This window comes from Onychostruthus taczanowskii, unplaced genomic scaffold (assembly GCF_017590055.1).
Source record: "Onychostruthus taczanowskii isolate IOZ18803 unplaced genomic scaffold, ASM1759005v1 scaffold153, whole genome shotgun sequence".
Classification (NCBI taxonomy): domain Eukaryota; kingdom Metazoa; phylum Chordata; class Aves; order Passeriformes; family Passeridae; genus Onychostruthus; species Onychostruthus taczanowskii.
The window spans coordinates 203641-229515 of NW_024498719.1; the positions used below are offsets into that span (position 1 = coordinate 203641).

Below are 25875 nucleotides of genomic sequence, written 5' to 3' on the forward strand. Positions count from 1 at the left end.
TGCATTCTTGTCCTTCAAAAGGCAGTCAGACTTTCCTGTCCCTCTTTATTGCACTCTCTTCAGATTTGTTTGACACAAATTACAGATCTGACACTCTGGGTGCCTGTCACTGCTCCTCATTAACAACATGTAATGCATATAGCACAATTGGCATCAATGGGAATGGCATGCTCAATTTAGGAACAGGTATGCTACAAAGTTGCTGGAAAGTACATATGAAATACAGAACTTAAAATTTAAAAAAAAAAATCGTAATTAACTAAATTAAATTTCAATCAGGTGTCACAGTTTAAAAAATTAGATAAACAGTTTTAGAAATTATGCCAACTGCAAAAAAGTTTCTAAATATTAATTAAAGGTTCTATTTAGAAGTATTTCACTCATGATTTCCTTACCATCTGTATTTGTAAAGTCTGAAAAGAAGAAAAATGCAACATCTGGTTAAAATTACTTGAAGGTACTAATATTACACTGCTTGAATCCAAATTCAATAAAGGCATTCATCCTTCTTAAAAACATATTCTTTTCTAGATGAAAAGACTACCAATATATTATCTTTGTAGGCTTGTCATGTGTCTACAAGCAGTGTCAAACAGTATTTTTAGCTATGGAGTTTACTTAATCCCACAAGGTTTTATCTTGTCTTAATGTTGACAAATGAACAAGGCTGAAATATACGGGATCTGAGCTTCTGTCAAGATTCACCCTGTTTCAAAAGCCATTGTTCTTGCACAGCTGTTTCCTTTAAGCTGTTGACTTAAACACAGTTTTATTATTCTTCTGGGCCTATTACTGAATTCCTCAGTAGATGCAGTTAATTTTCTCCGAGCTTTATCTTTGTAGGCAAGGCAAGAAAATGCAGCAGAATTATAACATGATACACCAAGATGCAATGGGGTGAATTGGATAACTAATTTAACACACATGGCTGTGTTGTGGCTAGACTTTCTTATTCCCATGTTCTTGTTTTTCAAAATATACTTGCAGCATACTACCAGATGAAAGTGAAAATGTTACATGCATTGCTTGTAACACCTTTTAGTTATTAGCACGGGCAGTAATCATTAGTAGCACATAGGTGCTGCAGGGAAATGCATAAGTTAGCAGGTTGGCTTGCTGAACATAGCACAGGAGACAGATTCCTTACCTTGAATTTTCATGTTCTTTCTAATGAGCATCCTTCACAAAAACTTATTTCTCCTGGATTTTAACATTTATGATGAATGCAGGGTTGGTAGGCTGTCTACAAAATCAGTAAGGTGCACAAATACTTGAAAATAAGAGATTTGCTTATTGTTACCAACAGAACCCAGTGCAGGAACATCCATAGAATTCTACAGTAATGTCAGAGGTGATAGTAATGTCTTTTTCTTCCTTTTATTCAGTATCTATGTGGGGTAATACATTCTCTGCAGAAACATGATTTTGAATAATTCTTCAAGGTCTTGTTAACTGCTCCGGATAAAAATATTTCAAGAGTATGACATGAAAACTGCTTGCACAGAGTAGTTAGTCTAGCTGTCAGACATGCTTTTGAATCTCTTCTTTTTTATTTAGAAAAAGGATACACATAGGTTTTTTTCTTAAAGCACCAATTACTTTAATATAAATACTTACTTGTTATTTTCAAGCAAACTAAAAGATAAAGAAAACACTGAGTAGCACAGAGAACATTCAGATTACAGACAGGCTGTTGTTCCTTAGTTACACGGACATGAATTCAGAGATAAATTTGAACTGCAGTTCTTAACAGGAAATTCTTAATCATCTAGTCAACAGCTGCCATCCTATGAGCAAAGTGGGGAACCCATAAACCTCATGCTGTACCCATGGAAACTGATGTATGGGATAAATGGAATACAAGAACTACTCCTAAATCCTGTCAAACTACTACTTCTTCCTCTTCACTCCCAACAAAGACCATAAAGAAATGAAGAAAACCTGCCACCTTACTAAACATCAACTTATTGTTGAATGAAGTACTGAAAAATATACTTCTCTTCAGAATCAATCTGACAGAGACTTGGCAGTAGGGATCCACAAATGTATGACCTCCATATTGATTACTGCATCTCATAGTATCCAAGACTGAAAAATACATACTGTGAAAAGAACTCCCACTGCTACAAAAGCAGCTGTTAGTCTGCTTAGCAACACAAGCCACTGTGAATGCATCATTCTGGCACACTGCTCTCTGCACAAGCTCCCTCACGATTTCAGAGTCCAGGTGGAGGTTATTTCCGTGGTCCTCAAAACTCTCTGTGGGACTGGCCTCAGGTACTTGAGAGATTTCCATCCCCTCTGCAGTGATGACCTTTTCTGACAGCTCTGTTCCATTGGAACAATGAAGCTGTCAGCCAAGGGAAGAAGCTCAGCAATGCAGAAGAACTAACTTTACAGAAGCTAAATCTTGGTGAGGGTGCTACCATTAGGAAAAGAGGGAAATTACTAAATCTCACCAGCCAAAATCCTCAGACCTTCCACAAGTAAGTTTCTTCCCCACCAAACTGCAAAATGGGTGGTTAGATTGGATACTACTCTTCAGTGTACAATATTTGCCAGATGTAAATACAAAATAGACACACAAAGTGAGAGGTCTAATAATTTAATAACTGCTCTTATTGTGTGGTTCTTAGACTAGGAAAAAAGCATAGAAAACTGCCTACCTACTCTGTCTCAAATGTATCTTCTATTGAGGTCAACAAAAATTACTGAAAAGTGAGTTTCAAGTCATTCTTCCCAATTTCCTGCTCACTGGATTAGAGTTACCGGTAATTAAAATTTAAGTTCTTTCCCTAGAAGGACAATGGTCCTTACCACCAGTAATGACACTTCTCTCTCCTTCTCCCATAAGGTACTTTTACTTTTACTTTGGGGAACTCAACAGTGATAGGAAATTCAAAGCAGCCCACTTAGAATTGCTGTGTTTTAAACAGTGCAGTGCTTCAGATGGACAGAAAAATATCCTCTTGAATATTTTTGTAAAAGGAAAGGAACATTCAGTCTCAGAAAATTTAACTCACTTTAACAAGTGTTCCCAGCATCTGAAAGAAAAATAGCACAGGCTGTCATAAACAGTTATTAGGATCATAAGGAATGAGACTGAACTTTTAACACTCTTTTCATACTATCACGATGTCACACTTCAGTCCTGAGACTTTATCCTTAACTGAGATATGGGTGTTACTGAAGAAAAGTGCTGCACAGAGTTCAAAGATGTGTCAGCTGGTGTAAGCAACTGGACCGAGTGAAAACCTCAGGGTAATAAGATGACCTGGCATGAATACAAATGTATATCACTCACTCAAGGGATTACGTTTCTGACATCATACACTACAAAAACACTGCCTAAATGCTTTATGGACAGCAGCAGAACCCCAAGAACAAAACCAACACTGCTCTCTGAAGTCATTCAGTGTACTGTATAGAATAGACTGTGAGCTCTTCAACATTTGAAGTTCAAAAAATTTTAAAAACACAATGCATAATTCAATTTTTCTCTCAAGTGACCTCATTCAGTGATGCTGGGGGCTGGATTCAATGTTTTCAAGTGAACTGAAACCATAGCAGCAGCTACTAGTGCTACAGCACAAGGAGTGGGAGCTCCCTTAAAACTTTTAAAGGCCTCCTCCAAATTTACTGGTTTGTGGGCTTGATCTGTACACTACTTTTTACACAAATACTGCTGTAAGGGTTGTGGGATGATCACTTTCACATTGTCAAACTAGTTTTGATAAGGGTGCAGTTAAATGTTTAAAAAAGTGCAGGTGGAATCAGACTTTTCTTTTAAAAATACCTTGGCTCTAACGTCATCAGTAATAAAATGGTTTTTCTGACTTTATCAGTACTAATGGTGATAGTTAAGACACTTCGCACAGAGGTTCACAAGCTACAGCTGCATGGGTGGCACACTGAGTGCTTCTGTAATGTTGACATGTTTTGCTGCCTGGTGATGTTCATCAATGAACTGTCCACAAGTTAATGCAGTGAAGTGAGTACATTTTCCTGTGCTGCTACTAAGTTTTAGAATTTATTTTTATTTAAATACAAGCTATTGAATCTACTCCTCTTCCAAAAACGACCTGATCATTTGCTGCAATTTTACACCTCATTCTGAAATGCATTATGATTTTAGCAATTAATTTTATTTAATTAATCAAAATTTCTAAAACAAATCTGAGTTTTCTCTGACAAGTCTGTCCTACATTACCATGTTGCAGTGAATGCATGCCACCAACATCTGTGCTTCATTACCAAGAGCATGTGTAAAGATGTAGTTTAACCAGAGGAAGGATCAAATTCACCAAGGCCCACCTAATGCAAGTCTGTACAGGTAAAAGTTGCAACCAGGGTTAATTCAGCCTACGCTGTCTCCTGCAATTTCCTTTAACAGTGTTAATAAAGTATAGCCATTAGAACTGGCTAGCAGGTTGCTGTGGTCATGCCCCTACTGTATTCCCATAAATCTCCTAATTTTTATTTCTTTTGTATAGTCTGGTGGGGCACTGATTAAAACCTCAGCAAAAAGGCTTCAACCTTCTACATAATATTGACCCATTTGACTGAGAGGTCTCTCCTGGGCTGAGGAGGAGCATGTAGATATCAGAAAATACACATCAGGACTGCACAGCAAGGACAGCCCTTGGTGCCAGTGAGAGCTGTAAGCTTGTACACTGTCCACTCTGAGCATCAAAACAGACTACTCATCATGTTTATTATTGTAACAAGAAAACAACAAGCACGGGGGAGTGTGCAGGACTTAGTCCTTTACCCGTAATACACGAGGAGAATGAAGCAATTGTGTTAATGCTAAAAAATTCAGTCAGCGCTAATGTTTATTTTTGCAGCATAGCCTTAGCATTGTACAGTTTGCAAAAACCCCACACAAGCAATCAGTGAAAACCATTCAGTACCTTTTTTACATCACAGAGGTGTCAAAAAATGAAACACTGAAGAGAGAAGTACAATAAATTAATAGATTCATTAACTCATAATTAATTAAGTGGTCAGAATTGTAATTCCATGTGAAAGAACTGAAGTGTAATGTGTATTGAGAGGCTGTTCAGTGAAAAAATACGGGGCAAGAGATTCAGTATGAACAAATGACAAAGACAGAAGGAAATATGAGGAGTTTAAGATATTGTGTGGTGCACAGAAAGGATGAGAACAGGAAGAGAGACAGGCAGAACCAGAAATAAAAGATATTTGGGAACCACTCAGAATATCCCAGAATACTGACACACAGAAATAAGCATAGAAAAATACAATCCTTTTTTTAGCATCTACAATTTGAAATTAATGACAAGTAATGAGTTTAAAAAAAAAAAAGGAAACTTAAGAAGAAAAAGCTGATTTCTGAGGTAACAATCAGAGACAGCATCATTCAGTGGTTAGATTTCAGAGCTTTTAATACAAACCCTGCATTAGAGTTAAATTATCAATACCTTCCTTATTACCCCTTCTTGTCAAATAACTGGATTTTTGTAATACTTGTTCGTAATTCAGATTTCATTTTTGCAATACAAGGTTTTATTCCAGTGAGTGCTAGACAGTCTTCAATAATCCAACAGGGCAACACCATGTAATGTTAGAATGGCTTGGAGATCTCACTACACCATATTTTCAGCTCCAAATCTCTATGCATTTCCAAAGGAGAAAGAAGGTGTAGAGTTGACCAGACAAGAAGCCAGAGATACAACCTCACAGAGGAATAGTCAGCCAGTGTTGGCATCTCTTCTGAAATCATTCCCAAGTATCTGGCTTTGAGCATCATGTGGCTGGTTCAGGCCCTTCATGCTACCTCAACTCATTTAATAGTCCTTCATCTACCAACTAGCATAAGATAACCTTGTAAATAGGTTCAATCAATAAAAATAGTAGGTTAGCAAAGTATGAACAAACTCAGTAGATGATACTGGCCCAGTCTGCCTTTGGTCACACCAATGACAGCGTACATAGTAATCACTACAGGACAGGAAATTCAGAGGAAATAAATGAACCAAAGCTGTGACCACAGATCAGCTTAGTCATAAATGTTTGCCTTCAATTGCCTTATAAGATTAAGGCTGTTTTGTATCAGTAACAACAGAACACAAGAAAGGCTCTCTTTCAGGAATACATGCACGCACAAATAATTTCATCTATTAATGCCCGATATCCTTTGAAATATGTCCTGAAATTTAGATAACTTAAATAACATTTCTTCTTAGCAATTTTCCTAACTTCAAGGTAAAATTTAAAGTTCTGTAGGATACACTGACATGGTTGTTCTCATTACTGTCCATACAATCCTTGATTTCACACTGCTGCTGCATGTGGATTCCTGCTGGCTTATTTGTGTTATAGTTTAATTTACTCACTGCTGCATGAACCTCTGACTTTATGTGAAGTTCTTTTAATGTTTCATCAGGAAATCCTTGACACTCTGTAAGTACTCCTTTACTTGCCTTAATTCCCAAGGGATGCTTAACAGTAAACCATGACATGTTTTAACTCTGCTGGTTTGTGGGACAACTTCTGGCATTTCTATATCTCCTATATAAGTGTCCTGGGTTTGCCCAGGACACAAAACCTTAATACCTTGAATGTAAATATCTAACTCTGAGTCACCTTATAATTCCTTTTTTACCAGTGGACAGAAATATGAACAAACAATGTGATTTTTTGCATAATCTTAAATGTCAAATATAGTCCAAGGACTTAGCAGGCCTTTTTCTCTTCATTGGTTACTAAGACAACCCAGAAAATCAGCACAGAATAAAACATCAAAATCTGTAGCTGTCCAAATGTAAATCTTAAATGTAAATTCTGAGACCAAACTACTACATTTGGTTACACAAATCCTACCTTCATGCTCTGGGTCAAGTGTTGACCCAAGTAAAGCACAGTGTAAAGCCATATAGGTGTAAAGCCTGTTTCTCATCTGCCATAGATATTCTGGAGGTCTATGAGATATAAAAGAATGTACATGCAAAATATGTCTGCAGTCTGAAAATTATGGTCCTGCCTAATACAACACTGAGATGCTGCAATTTGAGCTGTGCCTTGTACTAGTGCTGGACCTTTGCTAGCGTTACACCAACGTAATCACACCTACATGGTTTGTCCTCATTCTGATAATGCTCCTGACAGGACTCTGTCCATATGAAGTAGATTATGTTGTCCAATAACTCTACTTAGATTGTTTCTTTACAACAAAATTAGGGTGTTGGGTGGTAAAACTAATTTTGTGTCGCCATGTGATGAGCCAAAAAAATTTAAGTAAAGAACCTCTTCAGGTTAAGAGAAAATGAATAAGTGCCTTGATTCTCTGCAGCCACACATTAGTATGAGCTTCATCCCTTTGGTACAGTTATACAAACTATATACAAGTTATAAAAGAAATACAAAGCAGAAGAGAAGACAGGCCAGAAATGAGCCCAGAAAAAACCATCATAGAAAAAACCATACACTCTGGGTTCACACACAGATGAAGCCAGGGGAAAAGGGAGCACAGTCCAGGGGTATTCACCACCTGGAAGTATCTCCAGTGCACATACATTCCATTGCAATTTTCCATAGGAGAAATAATTCAGCATCTTTGCAGAGGCAGATACCTCTTAGAATGCTGCCATCAAAGTAGGTAGAGAGAATAATTTCCCTTAAAGATTTGAGGAGAGCAGGGATGGGATGAATACAAAACTGAGAGCAGGGTCTTGTCTCAGCTCCATCACCAATTCCCTTTTTTCATGTCCCTTTTTCTTTGTTTCAGCTCTCTATTGTAAAACAGGGGCATATTAGCATACGTATCTCCATGAGTTGCTATAAAGATCAATCCCTAGTGTCTGCAAAATGCAAAACCTTTTTTTTACTGCCAGTGTAGGAGGCAATGATTTCTTTTGTGATTTGGAGAAGCGTAGTACTGTAAGAAATTACAAAAATAGCTTTTTAATGGAGGTTTTAAAAGTACTTAGAAAAGTTTAAGTGAAACTCGACAATCTCTCTATCCATTAAAAAATACTTCAAGTTCCCACTTCAAGTAATGTAAAATAAAAATAAGAAGAGACCAAGAAGAGATTAGACTCATCTTACTGAATGCTTTCTATTAAATGAACTTTTACAATGAATTTTAATTCATATCCATTGAAACTTTTTAATGTCTCAGTTTTTAGGAAGTAATTGTATATTTTAAGTCTGATACAATCAGCAGAATTGCACCCAAGTTAGACTTGGGTTTTGATAGCAAAGAGCTTTTGGAAGCCAACTTATGTGATTGTTTCTCTAAAAACTGGATTTGAACACACTGAATTTTCATTCTTTCTTGAGCACAGTCACAAGTATGATATCAAAAAAATTACCTTTGGCTAGAGTATCATAAGCCTAAGTTTGACAGTTTCTAAGATTTCTCCATACATGCAAGACAGAGCTAGTGATTTCACTTACAGTTCAGGTTTCCTTGATCAATTCAATTTAGGGCTTATAGCAGGGTTGTTAAGAGAATTCTTACACCATATTATAATTCATACACACCATATTATAATTCATATATTGTGCACTACTACATCGGAAACTTAATTCTGTGCTGTATTTGCTCAAGCACTTGTTTAATTGCTCTGCTGATATATTGTGGGTTGAGTTGACCTATGATAACATGGAATACAATTTAAGGTACTATAGCTGCTGTGACAATAATCTTTCATTTTTCAGCATAATGCAACAAAAAATGAGTAATATTCTGGTAGCTTGAGTGATTAGGCCATTACTTTTTGGACATATTCTAAATACATTTTCTCTACAAAACAACATCAGAGATAAAGTTTCTCAGCTGAACACCCACCTATTAAAATTATGCAATTTAAGACCAGAAATAGTGTCTTTTTTAATTTACCAGTTTTAACCCTGCTCCTCCACATAGAGAAGAATGGATAATGTACAACATTCTCAACATTATTTTAGACAAGAGTGCTGTGATATATTTCTTCCATAATAAAACATCCTTCTTTTCTTTTTTCCCTTGTACACTGTGTACAGTGTCTAGTAATTCATCCCGCAGATCCTGAAGGAATTCAGAATTAATGAAATGTACTGCTGTGTACCACTGCCATCTGCTGCTAATCTCTCCCTGAGGATACAGCAGGTCTTACTTCACCAAATGTTTAAGTCCAGTAAAGATCTTCAGCTGAATGTGCATGGTCAGTCCAATAACACGTTCATAACACTTTTTAAACCATCTTTCCCCATTTTATCATAGAGCTCCTGATTGCACATCTTAGCCAATATATTGAGGTGATTGTTTTATTTTCAGTTTCAGAAAGAAAATTATTTTCTTCCCCCAGTCAGTGAAAAAGGTTTGTGCTGCAATCTCATCCAGAACCAGACTGTTCCAGAGAGGAAGTGTCCATCTTAGAGACTCCAACAGCTTACACATTTGTCATCTGTTCTCAAAGATCTTCAGTAAGAACATGTTATTTCTAGAGTCCCACTTCTCCAGCACTTCTGACACCCACTCATTCACACCATTTCTAAGGAGTACGTCATGTCAGAATGCAGAATTGCTGCATAGTTACTTTAATTTATATGCTGCTCTGACTTCAGTTTCTAAATACATGTAACCAGGATATTTCAAGATGTGCTACATAAATATCATCAAGAAGTAAATACCATTCCACGTGAAAAAGAGCAAAGGAGAGTATGACAACAAGGAAGAGAAAATAGAGGACCCCCAATCTCATTTATAGCAGTATGGCTGCTTGAAGCTACAACACAAATCAATCAGACAAGATTTGAATTGCAGGAAGACATATCTTCTCCTTACAGCTTGTCTTTTGACTTCAACGATATTTGGAAAACAGAATTTCCTAATGGATATTTCATATGACCCTTCCTGTATTTTTAGATGGGATCTAGACTGCAAGAAAAGTGTGCACGAGGTCACAAAAAGATGTGTATGAGCTCATAAGCATTGAAATTTAAAAAGAGATAGTTGGGGAAATGTCACACCTATTTGAAAGAACTCCTACTATGTTTGCTTGTAATTGGAAGATGTCGGTAGCTGCTTTGGAGAACACTAGGAGATATTTTGCGGGCTGACTTTGGGGTTTGCATTTCTTACTGTTGAGCTCTGAGGTACAGCTGGCAGTAGCCTTCTTAAAAAAAAAAAAAAAAACAAAAAAAAAAACCTCCTGTGTCTTTTACTTCTAGATATACCAAGCACATGTTTTAGAGCCCAGAAAATGGTTATCAACAAAGGTAACTGCTGTAACAATGAGCTGAAGGGACTTACTGGCTGGGAAATAGACAGGGATAACACCTCTGGCAATGCCTGGTCAGGACTGAAATGACAAAGTAAGAGGGGAATACAAAAAAAGATCAAGCTTGAAAAGGCAGATAATTATAATCTAGAGCATATGAACAGATGGCAGCACCATCAATCAATGAATAAATAATAGTGCAATCTGACTTGATGGGATGATTGGATGAACTCAGATGACACCAGGCACATTCCACCTTATATAACTAAGTGGCAGTCAGGAAGCAGAGCAGGATATGAGCACATTCATGCCCCAGAAAGTGGAAAAAAACAAAATTAGCAGCTCTCATATGACTGGATATATTTGGACTGCCATTGTGCTGATGAATTTACTTGTGGTTATCACCTGGAGATAGCTATAGAATGTTCCTGCAATTGGACTGGCCTTCAAGAAAAGAAATGAAAGACAAAGCAAGATAGACAGGTGAACAAAAAGGGCAACTGGCTCTTGTATGCTTCTCTGAATGGAAAGAAACATATTGCCACTAATAATGTTATTAGTCACATTTCTGTGCAACCCTGGCAAGTGAGTTTAGGAGCAGGTGTCATCCATTTTGCTCCTTCCAGTTCGTGTTTCATAGTTCAATTTCATTTCCGCTACTGGAGAACAGCAGAGTTGTTAGCTGTACCGCACTTCAGATGCTTGCAAATTCAATTACAGTTTTATTTTGTCATTTGATATACCAGTGGAATAGAAACAATCAAGAAGATTGACACTGATCATAATCTAAATTGTCATGCCCAAAGCTTGACAGAGGCATGAGTTAAAAAAGGTGCCAGTCATTCAAGACTCCCGACTCTTCAAACTGCCTTGTAATGTGCATCAAAATGGATTATTCACTGCTTGGAAATAAACCTATACACTATTATTTGCTAAAGAGACTTTCCTGGATAGAAGAATTATATTCCAAGAATAATGTAAGTTTAAGAGTTAACATTTTTGGCTATTATTTTAGTCTAAATGTTAAATACAAAATCCTGGAAACTTTATTATTTTTAATGATGATGTTATGTTTTCTTTTAGCATAGACTTTTTTCTGGTGTCCTTCCCTGTATTAAAGTAAACTTCATTTTTTAGTCACATTATTTTATTTTCTATATATTTACACTGCAATAATTTAGTGTGTCTGCTGTTTTCATCAATATGATAGCAGTTCCAGCATCAATGTTGCTCACATTGTGTGAACCTACCCTAGCAACACATATGCATTTTGAGATTAAATAAAATGAAGAGGTAAATTAATCTTGTTTCTGCAGAGTGGTAACGAACTCTTCATTACTCTAGGATGTTGACATAGATAGCTACATCTCAGCAAAAGAGGACAAGAATAATATTCTCTCTTAATGAACACAAGGAAAGCACTTTGAAATCATTGAATAGCTTGCTATTCTACTCTACAAATAAATGTTGTTTGTCATGATCACAGAGGCAACAGTCAAAAGCAAATATCTCCAAATACTTTTAAAACTCTTGCCAACAGATTGCAAGCCATTAAAAATGTTTTAATAGCAATAAGTAAACATCTATTCTTATCACAAAAATTAGTAAAGAAGAAAGTACACAAAGAGTACTCTACAGGTACCAGGTATCTACCAGACAATAACATCAAATGATGGGTTTACTAACACGTAATGCATGGACTTCATTACTTCACCCTACACTGTACAGTGTATTAGGTCATTATGCTTGTATTTTATAAAGAAACATGATAACATCATTTACAAAGTCAAAATGAAGTGCCAAGTGAAAATATATTTGGGGCAGTTGAGCACTTCTATCCTAAAATACAATTAGGTTGTGTCCACTGTCTGTACAGTAGGGAATTGAAAAAAAGGTGTTTCCTAGCAAGACTACCAAGAGGGGCTCAGATTAAAAAAATTACTTTAGAAGACATGTGTCACTGTGCTCAAAATTATGATTCAACAATTCCATCTAATCATGAAAATATCAAAAACTTCGTAAGAGCCTCCCTGTTCAGCCAAAGAAATCCATAGACTACATAAGATTTCAGGAAAGAGAGGTTATGTATCTATGGTTGATGTTCTCTGAACATGGAATCCAGGCCCATACTTAGAATATAGGTCTTACCACAGGCAGTGACATTTCTGTCTTCCACATAACAGCAACATCCATGTTCAGGTCCTGCTGAATATTCTTTTATATGCAAGAACATACAAAACAAAATACTCACAGCTTAATTTTTTTTTGACCTGCAAAATAATGCCCAGGCCATAAAACAAAGAGGTATTGAGGAAAAAGGACGGAGAAAAGTAATGACGAGGTACGATGAACATGAGGAAATAAGCTCACTGTCTTTCACTGATAAGGCAGATGAAGATGCCTCTATACTCTTTCACACATTCACAGCTCCTGAGCTGTGACTTTGTCTTTCCTGCAAACAGCATTTTCAGGGCCAGCCAACATTGCTAGAATACCTCTTTAATGGCAGAGGGGATATCTGAGGCTGCAGAAGTGCTGAGTGCCTGGCTCTGTAAACAATGGGAATGGAGATATTTCAGAACAGAATTACTGAATGAGGTCAACAAAACTCATGGATAAAGGAGATGTGTTTGAAATAGGCAAAGCTGAATTTTCTAGTAGGCTTTTGAAAAATTCCTCGTCACAGGCTTCTATGGAAACTCAACAATCAGAGCTTTAGGGAAGGTCTTTATGTTGATAAATAACTGATTAAAAGACAGGGAACAGAAGGTAAGTAGGTTAGCCAGACAGCTCTAGCAATGGAGGGAGGTCATTACCAGAGTTCCACTGGGAATTTTGCAGGGGATGCAGTTATTCGTCATATTCCTAAGCAACCTCAAAAAATGGATGAGCAGTGAGGTGAGAAAGCTTTATAATTATATTAAATTTTACACAGTGAAAAGGATGATGGCTTGCTGGATGTGAAGAATTAGGAAAGGTGCTTATGGAAGAAAGTCCCTAGGCAATAAACTGGCAGATGAAATTCTTCGTAGTTGAATGCAAAATGTTGCAAAAAGAGCAAAACAATTCTAAAATCTAGAGTCATTATGTACACAAAATTGCAAGCATTTCAGTAGAACATTAGAGGACCCTGCCACATACTATTGGCTTTTCTTGCTCTCCTGGTTGGCTTCTGCTTATAGTCGCAGTTTGAGGTAGGATAGTAGTCTGGGTGGATTTTTGGTCTGACCAGATGGAGGAACTGAGCTTTTTTACAGTTGTAGCCTGAGATTTAATATTGTACATGTGACAGAAAAACATTCTGGTTTAGGACTTTACAGATTTACTGTGTCCTTGCATGGCAGTAACCATGAATTTAAACCTGTCAAATACTGATGTTCAGAGGATTAAGAATCCCAAGGAAGGCTTCAGCCTTTCAGAGTATTCTTTACAAACCAGCCACAGGCCCCTCTACTGGTTACACTGGGATTGCCCAGGTAAGACTGCCCATGTTAATCACATAAAATGGAAAAATACAGAAAGTTTCTTCACCAGAGGATGAAGACAAAAATGTTTAACAGAGGAATGTGAATGAAAAAAGAAAACCCATGGACAAAATCTATTTCTTTCACAACTAGCAAAGCCAGAACACAAAATAATGTGAGGTTTTCTCCTGGAATTATGAGGCTGAAAAACTGGAGCTTTTACAGCTAATTCTGAAAATCTCAGAAAACAGAAAATCCTTCTTGCCTAAAATCAGATAATCTTTATCAAGGAGAGGAGCAGTTCACCAAAAGTTATATTTCAGAATGTCACACAATGAAGTGACTCTTTTCCATAAAATACTTCACAGAAGCCCAGGCAAATTGTGCATATGGAAGTCATTATCCAGTTCCACTTATGAGGAAAGGGAGGTGTAGATTCACTACTCATTACTAACCTTTTGAAATCCCAATACTGTATCCTGACAAGAAGTCTTAGGCAGAAGGTCTCTACCTCTATATCCATCCATCCACCCATCCATCCATCCATCCATCCATCCATCCATCCATGCATCCAAGTGGATACAATGTGTCTTGGTCAGCACTGGATTAGCAGAACAATAGTGATCTCTCACTCTGTCATCCAGACTATGCTGGAAGTACTACTTCCTAACTTCCTACTAATTCATCTGCTAAAATGATGAAAGAGAAACAGTCCCAGAAGACTTCATCGTCCCACACAAGGGAGAAGTAAAACTGAAATCAAGCAAAGGTGTCAAAAAGAACAGTCAGGAATTGCTACAGTGATTCAGTTCACATTCATTGGGTCAAGTGCTCTGCTAAAGCACAGTGATGAGAAAATTCCTGGCTTCTCTTTTTGAAAAGAATATGCTGATACATCTGCAGTAAACACTAGTTTAATGAATAAGATGCTAAACCATCCCTAGAGTTTATCATTGTTTCTGATAACAGGAATAGGCACAGTCTCTGCTGCTGAATGATTTCTCAAATGTTCCCAGTTCTCTAGCAATTAACATGGGAAAAGAGAATCTCAACTAAATTGCCATTCAGAAAGAATGTAAATAGGAATAGGATCCCTTGTCAGGAGGACCAGCCTGGTATATTCATAGAGATCAGTACCATACACTGGCTGAAGACAACTGCTTCAGCTCCTGATAATCCTAGCATCTATCTATGTATCTAAGAAAGATACAAAAAAGTTCCAGACTTCTACTGTTTAGTCTCTTTCACACATATGTAGAGTTTGGAGGCAGCAATATGTCATTAATGCAAATGGTAATGGCAGCTGGTAAGCAAAGCTCACCATGTGTATGAGTGTAGTTCACAGCTCAGGGCCAATCTTTGTAGAGTCCAAAAAGCCATTGCCAAAAGGGAACAACAGTTTTGACAGTCTGAAAGCCAACACTACTCTGCTCTCTGTGTCACTTCAGTGCCACCCACTCACTCCTGCAGCTATCCTCTGAGCATGCCTTAGCCCACATGCTCAGGACTGTGTCCCTCACAAAAACACAGCTGCAGCAGGTGGCTCATCTTCACAGAGGGGCCACTCTAATCATCAGAGATTCTGCACTCAAACAGCTCCTTCCTCAGCCTGCTTGCACTCTCCCAGAAGGCAGCTGTAATTGCTAGTTTATAGGTTTGTCTGGGTGGAATCCAGCCTTTCTTCCAAGGTGTCCTACTGTGCAAAAATCTGTGGTGTCTGCCTCAAAAGCATTCTCCATGAGGACAATGCATTTTTTATGGGAGCAGGAGGGCATGTCAAAGCAGGTGCAAGATTGCAAGATATACTTCCATGGCTTCAAAGAGCGAAAAGTGCAGAGAGACAGTCAGTGTACTGAACCCATTCCCTTCTTCACAGACTTCAGAATATCTAACAGATATTAATAATAACAGATAATAATCTACAGATTTCAGCAAAGATGTTTATTAGTAGCAGACACTCCTGTCCAGAGTTAAAAAGGAGAAGGTTCTGGGCACCCATAGCATGGCCCCATTCTCAATACACACAACTGAAATAATATTGCTAATTTTATTAGAAATTGTGTCAGATCCTGTCACCAAACTAGTCAGTCAGCTAGGAAGTGTTGAGGAGAAAGTCTTACTTCTGCCCTTTCAATCCAAAACAAACAGTGATCCAAAACATATTTTCCCATTTCAATCACTTTCCTGATTTAATAAGCCACTCCTCAATGTCCTGGGGTAATAATATTGTGTATTGATTACACATTTTTAAAATGGAATCCCATCTGTTTTATTTCTGCTTATTCCCAAAGTTTTCAATGAAATAAAGAATAAGATCCTAATTCCAGTATGGTTCAAACACAGCGAAGGCTACGTCTCTGTATTTATTTTCTGCCTTAGAGTGTATGAATGGATGACTTCTTTGAAAAAACTTCTTAAACATTAGAAAATATAAACTGCTGTGAATGGGAAGGTGGCAAATGTTCCTTTACAGGTTTGTTTTTTCTTCTCTGTTTCAAAACAGGATGAGGAAACTTCATAAAATATAATACCACAGAAAGACTCGTATTACTTTGACATCAATTCCACGCTGGGCTTTATAAGCAGAAAGGTCAAGTAAATTCAAATATAAATTACACAGCAATTTCTGTTCATATAGAAATAGATGAATTGCTTAAATTAGACACTGTGGGACATGATTTGTGCCAATGTACATGTCCATGCACCAGCATACACATCCAACCTCATCTTTTCTAATTGAGGTAGAGACCTTGAAATTGTAGTAGTTTTGTTTGATGCTCCCAGGCTTAGCTGCCCTTGAACACTGTCATTACCATTGCCTGGTTGATATACTTTGCCTAGAGATTTGCATTGCAGAAGCAATATCACTATTCTCTTTCACCCTGAAGACCTAAACATCAATCACTACACCTCATGCAATTCTCCTCATGCAATCGAAGCATGTCCTAAAACACATTGACCCTCCAATCCCATGTTCTCTACTCTTCCTGAAAGCTAATAGAAGCAGATGAATTTGAACAGTCTCCTCTAATCAAACCACTTCTATATTTTCTCCTAGTCTCTCTCCCATTCTTCGGTGATAACTCCATCTGCCACAGGAATCTGCTGTGGCACAATCTAATTGTGACTCCACTGTCAAAGAGACCTGAGAGTGCTTTGAGTACCCAAAAAATGATCAGGATCATGTTTTTTGAATCAACCATTTCCATGCTTTATACAGTGTTGCACAAAACAGGGGAGTTTTTTCATAGAAAGAAGAAAAGAGGGACTGAAAAAAACCCACATTTCCTAATGTAGAACAACTTGTCTTTAATCTATCACTGGAGCCCTAAGGCACATATGTAGGATGTACATGATCTCTCTAAGTTCAGTTTAGTTTATGCATCATCTCTTCTTTGACACTGGAATAAAGGTGTGGAAGCCCATGAGAAAAAAGCAAACTGAAGGTATTCAGAAGTACCCATAAATTTTATTACCAATTCAGAAGACTCCACATTAATTGTCAATATTAGTCAAGGCACCAATTCTGTGATGTCCTTACAGTAAAGCATATACAAATTATTTTCTCTACACTTGCTTTTCATGGCCATCATTTCACAGAGTACAGTTTTTTTTGGACAAACCACGGACACTGAACAACATCCTGAAAAATTCCTTGATGCTTTTTTTCCCCCTTCTGTCTGTTGTGCAGTATGGTTCCAAATATGGAGGGTAGAAGATATTGTTAAAATCCAATTGCTAAAAAGCTTACCTACACAAATCTTAAAAACCTAATCTTAAAAAACTATTAAACTCACTTTTTATCACTTTGTGTTTAAGAAATGCTTTTTCTGAACAATTAAAATGTGCAGATGCTTTATTTTGTTCCCAAAAATTGGCTGTCATTTTCTGGTTCTCTTTCACTAAGCTGATCTTTGGCTTGCACATAGAAGATTCCTTTGTAACAAGTATAATCCAAGTGAAAATTTTATTTTTCTAAGTCCTATATTAGATCAAAACGAATCAGTCACATCAGACTACCTTCAAGTCCTGGCTTGTAACTGGCTTGCTTTCCTTCTCTCATTCCATTGTTTTCTATTACATCTTTCAGTTTAATTTTTCCTCTCTTTCTTTTCATTAAAATTATTTATTTTTAGCTGTTATTCACTGTTTCATGGGATAGCACGTTGTGATGCTGCTTCACAGAAAAGGATGGCCACCATTCAGAAGCCAATGGCAAAACTCCCACTCACAGAAATAAAAAATCTCCCTGATACATTTTAACTGAAACTCCTCTGGACTGTCAATTGAATACCTGCCATTATGCGTTTGTTACCTTTTTACTTTTCTGGGTTGAAACACTTGAGTTAGAGAAATTGAGTTTTCTCTCCTCTTTCTCTTGAAAGCAACAAACATATTCTTCTCCTTTTAAAATGTAATTATGCTTCTTACCATCCACGCTGTGACAAAATCTCCCATCCAAGTCCCAACTGCAGCTACCTTCATAAAATTTTCATTCCTGATGCCCATGAAGTCTGTTATAATGTATGCACTGTGAAAACAAAAACGCAAACATAAGAGATACACATTTGATCAACGTAGTTGCAAAGAGCTTGCATTAGTGACAAAATTTATTATCTGTGAGAGATTTTCCATTGCTTTCATAATAACTTTTCTGCTAGATCTGAGTCTTGACATAGAATTGAACCCATATGGGTCGATTTCAATTAGAAATCCAATGTGAGTCTGATTTTGAAGTCCATGTCTCTTTTGAAGGTGCTAAAATAACAGTTGGCAAAGACTTTAGGATTATGTAAAGCTTCTGGAAGTAGAAAATATTTTATGCTTTTTTATCTTTTTCCTTTATACAGATAGAATTACAACATTTTTCAAATCCATGACTTTGCAAAATCTTCATGAAGAAAAATAAAAGTCTTTAAGGTATGTTTAAAAAGACAATTGAGCTGCTTGACTTTTCACTCTATCAGTTATACAACCACTTTTTTGACACATCAGTGTAAGCAAGTTTTGCAAAATTTCAGTGAGATGTCACTGTTTCTAGATTTATACAATTCATTTTCACAGATATATTTTATTTCAATCCAAAAGAAGCATTTCCATTCTGCTTAAATAATGCAACAGATAGAATTTGCTACCTGACTTGGTAATTTGACTTCAAGTTTACCAAGAGGCTTTAACAATTAAGAAGGTAAAGTTACTTGTTCTGGATTAAAACCTTTCTGAAAAAAACCCATACATTTTAATATACTGATATCTTTTTCTAGAAGACTTTTGTAGTGGTCAAGAAGAGGCAACTCTCCTCAAGAGCTAATAATGATGATAATGAATATGAATAGCAATTGTATTTAACTTTACAAGCGATATCTTTGCTTTCAAGACTCTTGTAAACATTTTTATGTATTGTTATGCCTATTTAAGAGTGTGCATAAGTGACACAGTTACATGTAAAACTGTCCTTGAACACTGCGCTCTCCATTATTCAAATCTTACCATTGTTACATACCAAATATTGCAATGTCTAGGAGCTATACAGACCATACCTCTGCAATTGGATCAGTGCAAACTGATTCCACTCTCTGGGCCAGTTCTGTTAAAATCTAAATATCTGATCAAGACAGAACATCTTGCTAGCATGGTCTTGCATAGACCATGGTATAATTTCTTGGAGAGAATTTAATATGTTGTAGAGCAGATATATTAATGTCAGTGAACAGTTTCATGACGCATGAAAAATGTCCTAATGTAACAGCCATTATCATTATATATATTATGACCTTTCAGCTGGTATGTCACTAACAAAAATGCCATCTATTTTTTTTTTGTTGAATAGCACATAAATGCTGTCTCTCATTTGCTGCTCAAAAAAAAAAAAAAAAATCCAAACTATTTTTAACAGCATTCCATGTAGTTAAAAGATCATCAGTATCCTAAATTCACCATGTTATAAATAAGGACATAAGGACTCAAGAACAGGAACATCAGGTCAGCCTAAAGTCTCCCAGCTTCAGTGTTTTGTCTCCAGGAGAGGGCAACGGCAGAAGCAAAGACTGAAAACAGGCAAGCACAGCCCTCCCAGATATATTCTCCTAGATGCTTTAGAACTGGAAAATATTTGGAATTCCTTTTTTTCCTGTAGCTCGGGCATGCCATTCTTGTAGCATCTGTGAAGGCAGAAAATAATCAAGTCTGCATTCCTTAAGAAGGTGTCTTGTTCACAAAGAAGGCATGGCAATAAGTGTCACTTGTCAGGAATGGCCCTCAAATTCAAAGCATACCTTAGTTTTCTCCATCAGTGACAGACACAAACAAAACCCCAGGGTTCTCACCTTTTCTTATGTGCGCTACACATTCTCATAGGCATTATACATGATTACAGGTGTACAATAAGCAAACAGTTGCACAACACCCCCAAAAATGGGCCACTTGGGCCATTTCTGCAGCCCTGGCACACAGAGCAGTCCTGCCACTGCCACCCTGGCAGGCTGCTGGGCACAAGGAGGGTTAACCAAAAAGGCTGAGAGGACACTGATCCCTGAATACAGGTATTACCTAGAAGAAGAGAAATCAACCCAGACATAAGTGATTCTTTTTAAAGGAAATTGAAATTCTCAGTGTAATCACTTGTTTTTATGAATGCTAGAAGCATCAGAAGGCTTATAATAAGGTTGAATGAACTGGATACAATACTTAAAGACAGAAGGGCCTTGAAATCATCACATCTTCCCAACAGTTCTTCTTGTCATTTGAAACATGAAAACATCAAAGAATCCTAGTATAAATTGTGCATTCCAGTCTACAAGTAATTAATTCCTGAATTAAATAATACAAATTGACAAACCTTCAGTTAGTGTCAAAATAGCATATTATTATAAAGAAATTGTTAGGAATATAAACTATGCATGTTTTAAGTGCATTTACTGATTAATATACAGCTACAACTTTTTACGAACAGGAAGAATATTTTTAGCATTGTCATCTTACTAGAAATAGTAATGAAATACATCACTATTTCATTAACTGTTAGCATTGCACCCTCTGTCTTTTATGATCTCTGCAGTATTATTTTTCCTTCAAAACACAAAGAGAAATTGACTATTTTAAAATAGGGATCTTGGGCTGCTAAAAATTAATCAAAAAAAAATGTTTAGGTTTAAATATTTTTTTAGGTTTGAACCTAAAAAACCTTCCAGTTTTCATTTTTAGGTTTTAATTTAAATAGGAATAAGAACACTTGACATTTTCAAAAAAGACATGTTTTCCTGATGATACTAGCAGGATACATATTATAACAGTTCCAAAATTAAAATTAATTCTGTGGTGGAAAATCCTCACATTTTACATTTTTCTAGATTAAGCTACTGATTAGAGTGGTTTTCTTTAATTATTTAGTCTTCTTCCTGGCTAGAACCCATGTCTGCACCTTGCAGGAGGATTAAGATCTGCTGTGTTCCAGTTAACTGTCATGGCCAGCCCAGATTTTCCATAGCTTGTCAAAAAGCTTCTTACCATCTGTGTACTGTGCAGCAAGGCACCAGCACATTGCACGAGCAGCACAACCTAAGGAAACACTGAGTGAAAAAACACCGCAGTCAAAGCCCAGAGTAAAAAAGCTCTTCTGAGACAGACAGGATGAGTGTAAATAATTAAAGTCTGAGGATCCAATGCTTGTGAATATTATAGATGAAGGACAAATTTGTGACTGGGATTTGGGAGCCTTTCACAGTAACACTGGAAGCTGCAGCTCTAGGGAAACTGCTCTTAGCAGGCCAAAGTTTAAGGAAGGTAAAGCATCATTTTAACAGAATAGGAAAAAAGAGAGGGATCAAAAGACAAAGGAGACTTAATAAACACAATTCTAAAACAGATTTAAAAATCATAAGTAACTGTCTACATCCATATTGATGCAAAAGGTATGTTAATAACCATGAGTCAGTGAGTCAGTAAAAAGACATATGAGCCCAGGGTATTTGAACAGTTCCTGGAGTTAGCAGCAGTGTACACAGAAGGGATAAAGAGAGAGACAACCACACTAGCCTGGAGATTTTGTTCCAAGGAAGATATCAGAGCATTTTTTCAAAGAAGGATGATACTGCTAAAATTGCAGTCTGAAAGCAAATGGAAGGTTTTAAATTTTACATTGGATCAAGATGCACAAGTCACTGTGGTGCTACTGACACTGTTCCAAGCACTTGAAAAAATGTCAAGACTGAGACTCAGTGCTGAGATGGTGTTTTCTTGGCCATCACAGGATCTAAGAATGGGCTTTAGTTTGAATAGGGACACTTAAATGTAAGGGTAAACCAGGAAGTCAAACTCTCTATGGAGCTTGGTCAGACTAGGTCAAGGATTTACTTGCTTTATATTACTTCTTGATGGCTAGCATGCCAAAAAAACCCCATGTTCACATATTAAAAGGCATTGTTAAACCTATGTGACTAAGTGATTCCCCGTGAAGTGACATAACTTGATCTCCAGATGCTAATCCAAAGATCTCTGTATCTCTTGTGAGGTCTGAGACATAACTGACAACCCAGACACCTGAACAGAACCCTGGGTGTCCAGGGACAGCAATGAAAGCATAGACACTTTGGGGAGGTTTTAGTTGCCTTTTAAAGCAATTTTAGCAACCTTGATGCATCTTAACTAAGCTTCAGCTGGTTCTTTATACACTCTAGAGTACTGATGGCTTGGGGTTGGCCCACAGAACACAGTGCATGTTCTGTACAGAGCCAACAGGAGCTGCATCCACAGAGAGTGATAACTTAATGCTCTTTAAAAAGGAGGGGAGGCCTAGATATCTTTTATGTTGAGCCACAAAAAGTATATACATGTTCTGCAGTCTGATATGCACTTTTCTGGTGTGGTTTTATTATTTGGCCTTCCCCTTAAATAGCTGATTATCTACATGGAACTCATCTTCCTTGGTGCATCTGACAAAGTGAAGTGCTTTGACACTGGCAAACAATTGAAAGCACAGGCGTTTACACAGGGTACAAAGAAGGATGTGTTTAGATGTGGCACCACAATCTTCCATTACTGTCAATTTAGAAGAGGCAGAGGGTGTCAGAATAACTGAAAACATACATAAAAGACTGCAGATACAGTTCCTGATCTGTATTTGTCACTCTAAAATGACAGAATGGCAAATGAGACACTTGGTAGCAATTCACTCAGATGAAAAGCTGTTCTTCTAATGTCAGAGCCATGGGGAACTGGAAGGTGCCCAGAGACAGTAAGACCTGCTGTCTTATAAACTGGCACATCATAATGAGGATGGCATAATGCACAGCTACCAGCAAACAGCACAGAGAGCACAGCAGCGATCCATCCAGTCCCTAACCATCCTCAGAGCATGCTTCAGACATACAGACAAAACTTCTATGACACCAGAACAGAGAGAATTAAGAGGCACTGAACCAGGGATTTTGCTTGACAAGGCATCAAAGAGGTAACAGCCACAAGAGGATCAGCAAGCTAATCTCCAAGACACAAAAATATGAGAAGCATAACCAGCTTGGCTATAGAAAAGCAGATCCATGGCACAGTGCAGAACACCTGAGACTGACAGACCAATTGTGTAGCTGAGCATCACTGGTCGGTAACTTATATATACATGGATTTTCTAATCAGGCAGCAGAACTGTAATTCTGAAAACCTCTGCTCATCATTCTACAGGCCTGAGAGCCGTGTGAGTTACTCTGGGGACTTTGCTTATAGAGCTCCCAAGCCATTAGAAGTTCTGCTGCTAGGATACACAGGAGCTCCTCACTGTCCACAGGGACAGGCCATTGAGTTTCTAGCTTTGCAAGCCTGCCTTTAAGACAAGGCCCATTGAAAAATGCAGCAATTTCAGTTCTGTCTGTTAATGTAGAAGAGATAATGCAACTTCAGTGGTAGGGTACACACGAGATTCAGTCCCTACTCCAAGGGACACTGGTTTAATGCCCTTCAGAGTTAGAGAATTGAACCTCACTGTCATTCTCAACATGGAAAATATGATGACACAAGAGGAGAAGAAATTTGTGTTGCAGGACACCATTAGATGAGGTGAAACTGAGCTGTATATTCCATATTTTTTATAAATATCATCTTTCACATAGAAGAAAAATATTCCCTTTCCTTCACTTTTTGAATGGATGCCACTGGTCAGTTTAGGTGTTTGGATCACAACTACAGTCCAAATTAAGGTGCCTAAGCAAATTGGGACAGGATTTTTAACATATTTTTGCTCTTAATGTAGCTTTTTCTACTGCTAGTTGTAGGAGTTTCCGGTGAGGGTTTTTGTGGATCTTATTCCAACAAACCAAGCATAAAGCCCTTGATGTCCAATAGAGTCTGGACTTCTCTTTAGGGATCAGGTGACATTCATACAGATTGACTTTTGCCTAATGATGCTAGCCTTCCTAGGCCGTCTCCATAATCAATGGATCTGGCAGCAATTAAAAGCAGGATGTTAATTTAGATTATTTTCTTCTATGGCATGGTGATGTCGTATGTGAAAACAGCCAACAGCTTACGTCTAAAGGAGGTGCAAAATGCAAATCATACTGCCAGAAGCTGTGAGAATCTGCATCTCTGCTGGGAAAATCTTAGGGATCAGCAAATTCAAAAGCATTAAGGACCTCCACTATGGGAGGAATTCAGCCCCCCTGGTAAAAGTAAACTTTGGTGAGTGTTGGCACATGCTTCCAGCAAGTTTAAATGTACCAATGGATTTGGTACACCTACATTTTTGTATGTGTCTGTCAAACCCTAAATGACAAATAAAATTGGAGACAATGAATGGACAAGTTAGGGATTGAACCCAGATTTCTTCCCTCAGATGAGCACCTTTCTCCATCATTACATAAGTGCTGTGATGAAAATTATGTACTAACCCCACAAATTGCACTACAAGGAACTTATGATGGACAGGATAGTCTGGGGAAAAGCATAAAAGGTGCCCAAAAAAAGAATTAAACAAACTGATTTTTCAAATGCATTATGTCCATGATATCATTTACAAACTTTTCAGGAGTTTTGCTATTCATGTGCAATGTGTATCATTAAAAAATATATTCTGTTTAGTCAGAAAGAAGAAAAAAAAAAAAGGTTGCAGAGTGCATTAGCTTTTTTTTTTTTCTTTTTTTTTTCTTTTTTTTTTAAATATAGGCTACAATACTCAGCCAAGGATTGGCTGCAGAAACATTTCTAATTATACTGTGAACAGATGAATGCTCCCCTGTTCACACATAGCACAGCCTTACCTGTCCCCAGCACACACACACCAGCACTGCAGCTTATATGTAGCTGCTTGTTCTTCCATTCCAGCTCTATGACTGTGGCATAAGTTGTTTTTACTGAAGCAACGACACACAGGGTTGCCTCTTACATGCCAGTTTGGTGCTGCAGGAGAGAGTTTGATACTGCATGGCTAAGAGATTTTCTTGTTGAGAATTATTTTAGTGGATAATGAAACAAGTTGGGAGAATTGTGACAAGTTAAGAGAATCACGCCACTTTTTAGCATTTCTTTTAACAGGCTAGTAAAATTCTGCAACTAATCTGCAACACTGTACTATGTGCTGGTACATTAAATGACCTATTTGATTCATTCCATGAGTCTATATAGTAGGATATCAAAATAGTTTTACAGTAAAAAGTGCCAAAATGCGAGATAAAACAGGTGCCCGGGGACACAAATAAGACAAGTGGCATTGGGCACTTGTTAAGTGTTATAGACATGCTTAACTTAAAATACAGATAATTTGTTTGGTGTGTGGTATTTCAGAATATTTCAGAATCTTTCAGGTTTTTCAGCTACTAAAATTAAAAAATAACAGATTTGGAAATAGTATTCATGTATTTGAAAAAGCAACAGAAACTAAAGAATATATCAGGCAATGCATTTATAAAGATGAAACTAGATTAGTAGTTTAGAAAAAGAGATGTGGTGAAACTTTTTAAAAGAAATAAATAAATAATTCTTTGTTTTTGAACTTGGTGAGATACTGGTAAGAATGGGTTTGAATAATGCTGCACTGGCTGTACCCTTCAGAAAGGGCCATGGCTTGCACATGTCTATGCCTGGCTTTACATTTTAATAAGAGAAATAGACAGATGTATAGCAATATTCTCAGAAACTGAAGTTAAAAGACAAAGAATATCATTCATTAAAAAAAAAAAAAAGAGAACTGTTCATAC

The 25875-nt window shown here is 37.2% G+C and overlaps 1 protein-coding gene across 2 annotated transcripts in view; it reads right to left on the bottom strand.

The window, feature by feature from the left end:
- TMEM117 (transmembrane protein 117) overlaps nt 1–25875 on the bottom strand; it is a 179063-nt gene that overhangs the window by 86716 nt on the left and 66472 nt on the right. For both annotated transcript variants that reach the window (XM_041399071.1, XM_041399072.1), the window contains exon 4: nt 18125–18224. In XM_041399071.1, coding sequence (XP_041255005.1) covers nt 18125–18224 — 100 coding nt within the window. The remainder of the gene's footprint in view (nt 1–18124; nt 18225–25875) is intronic.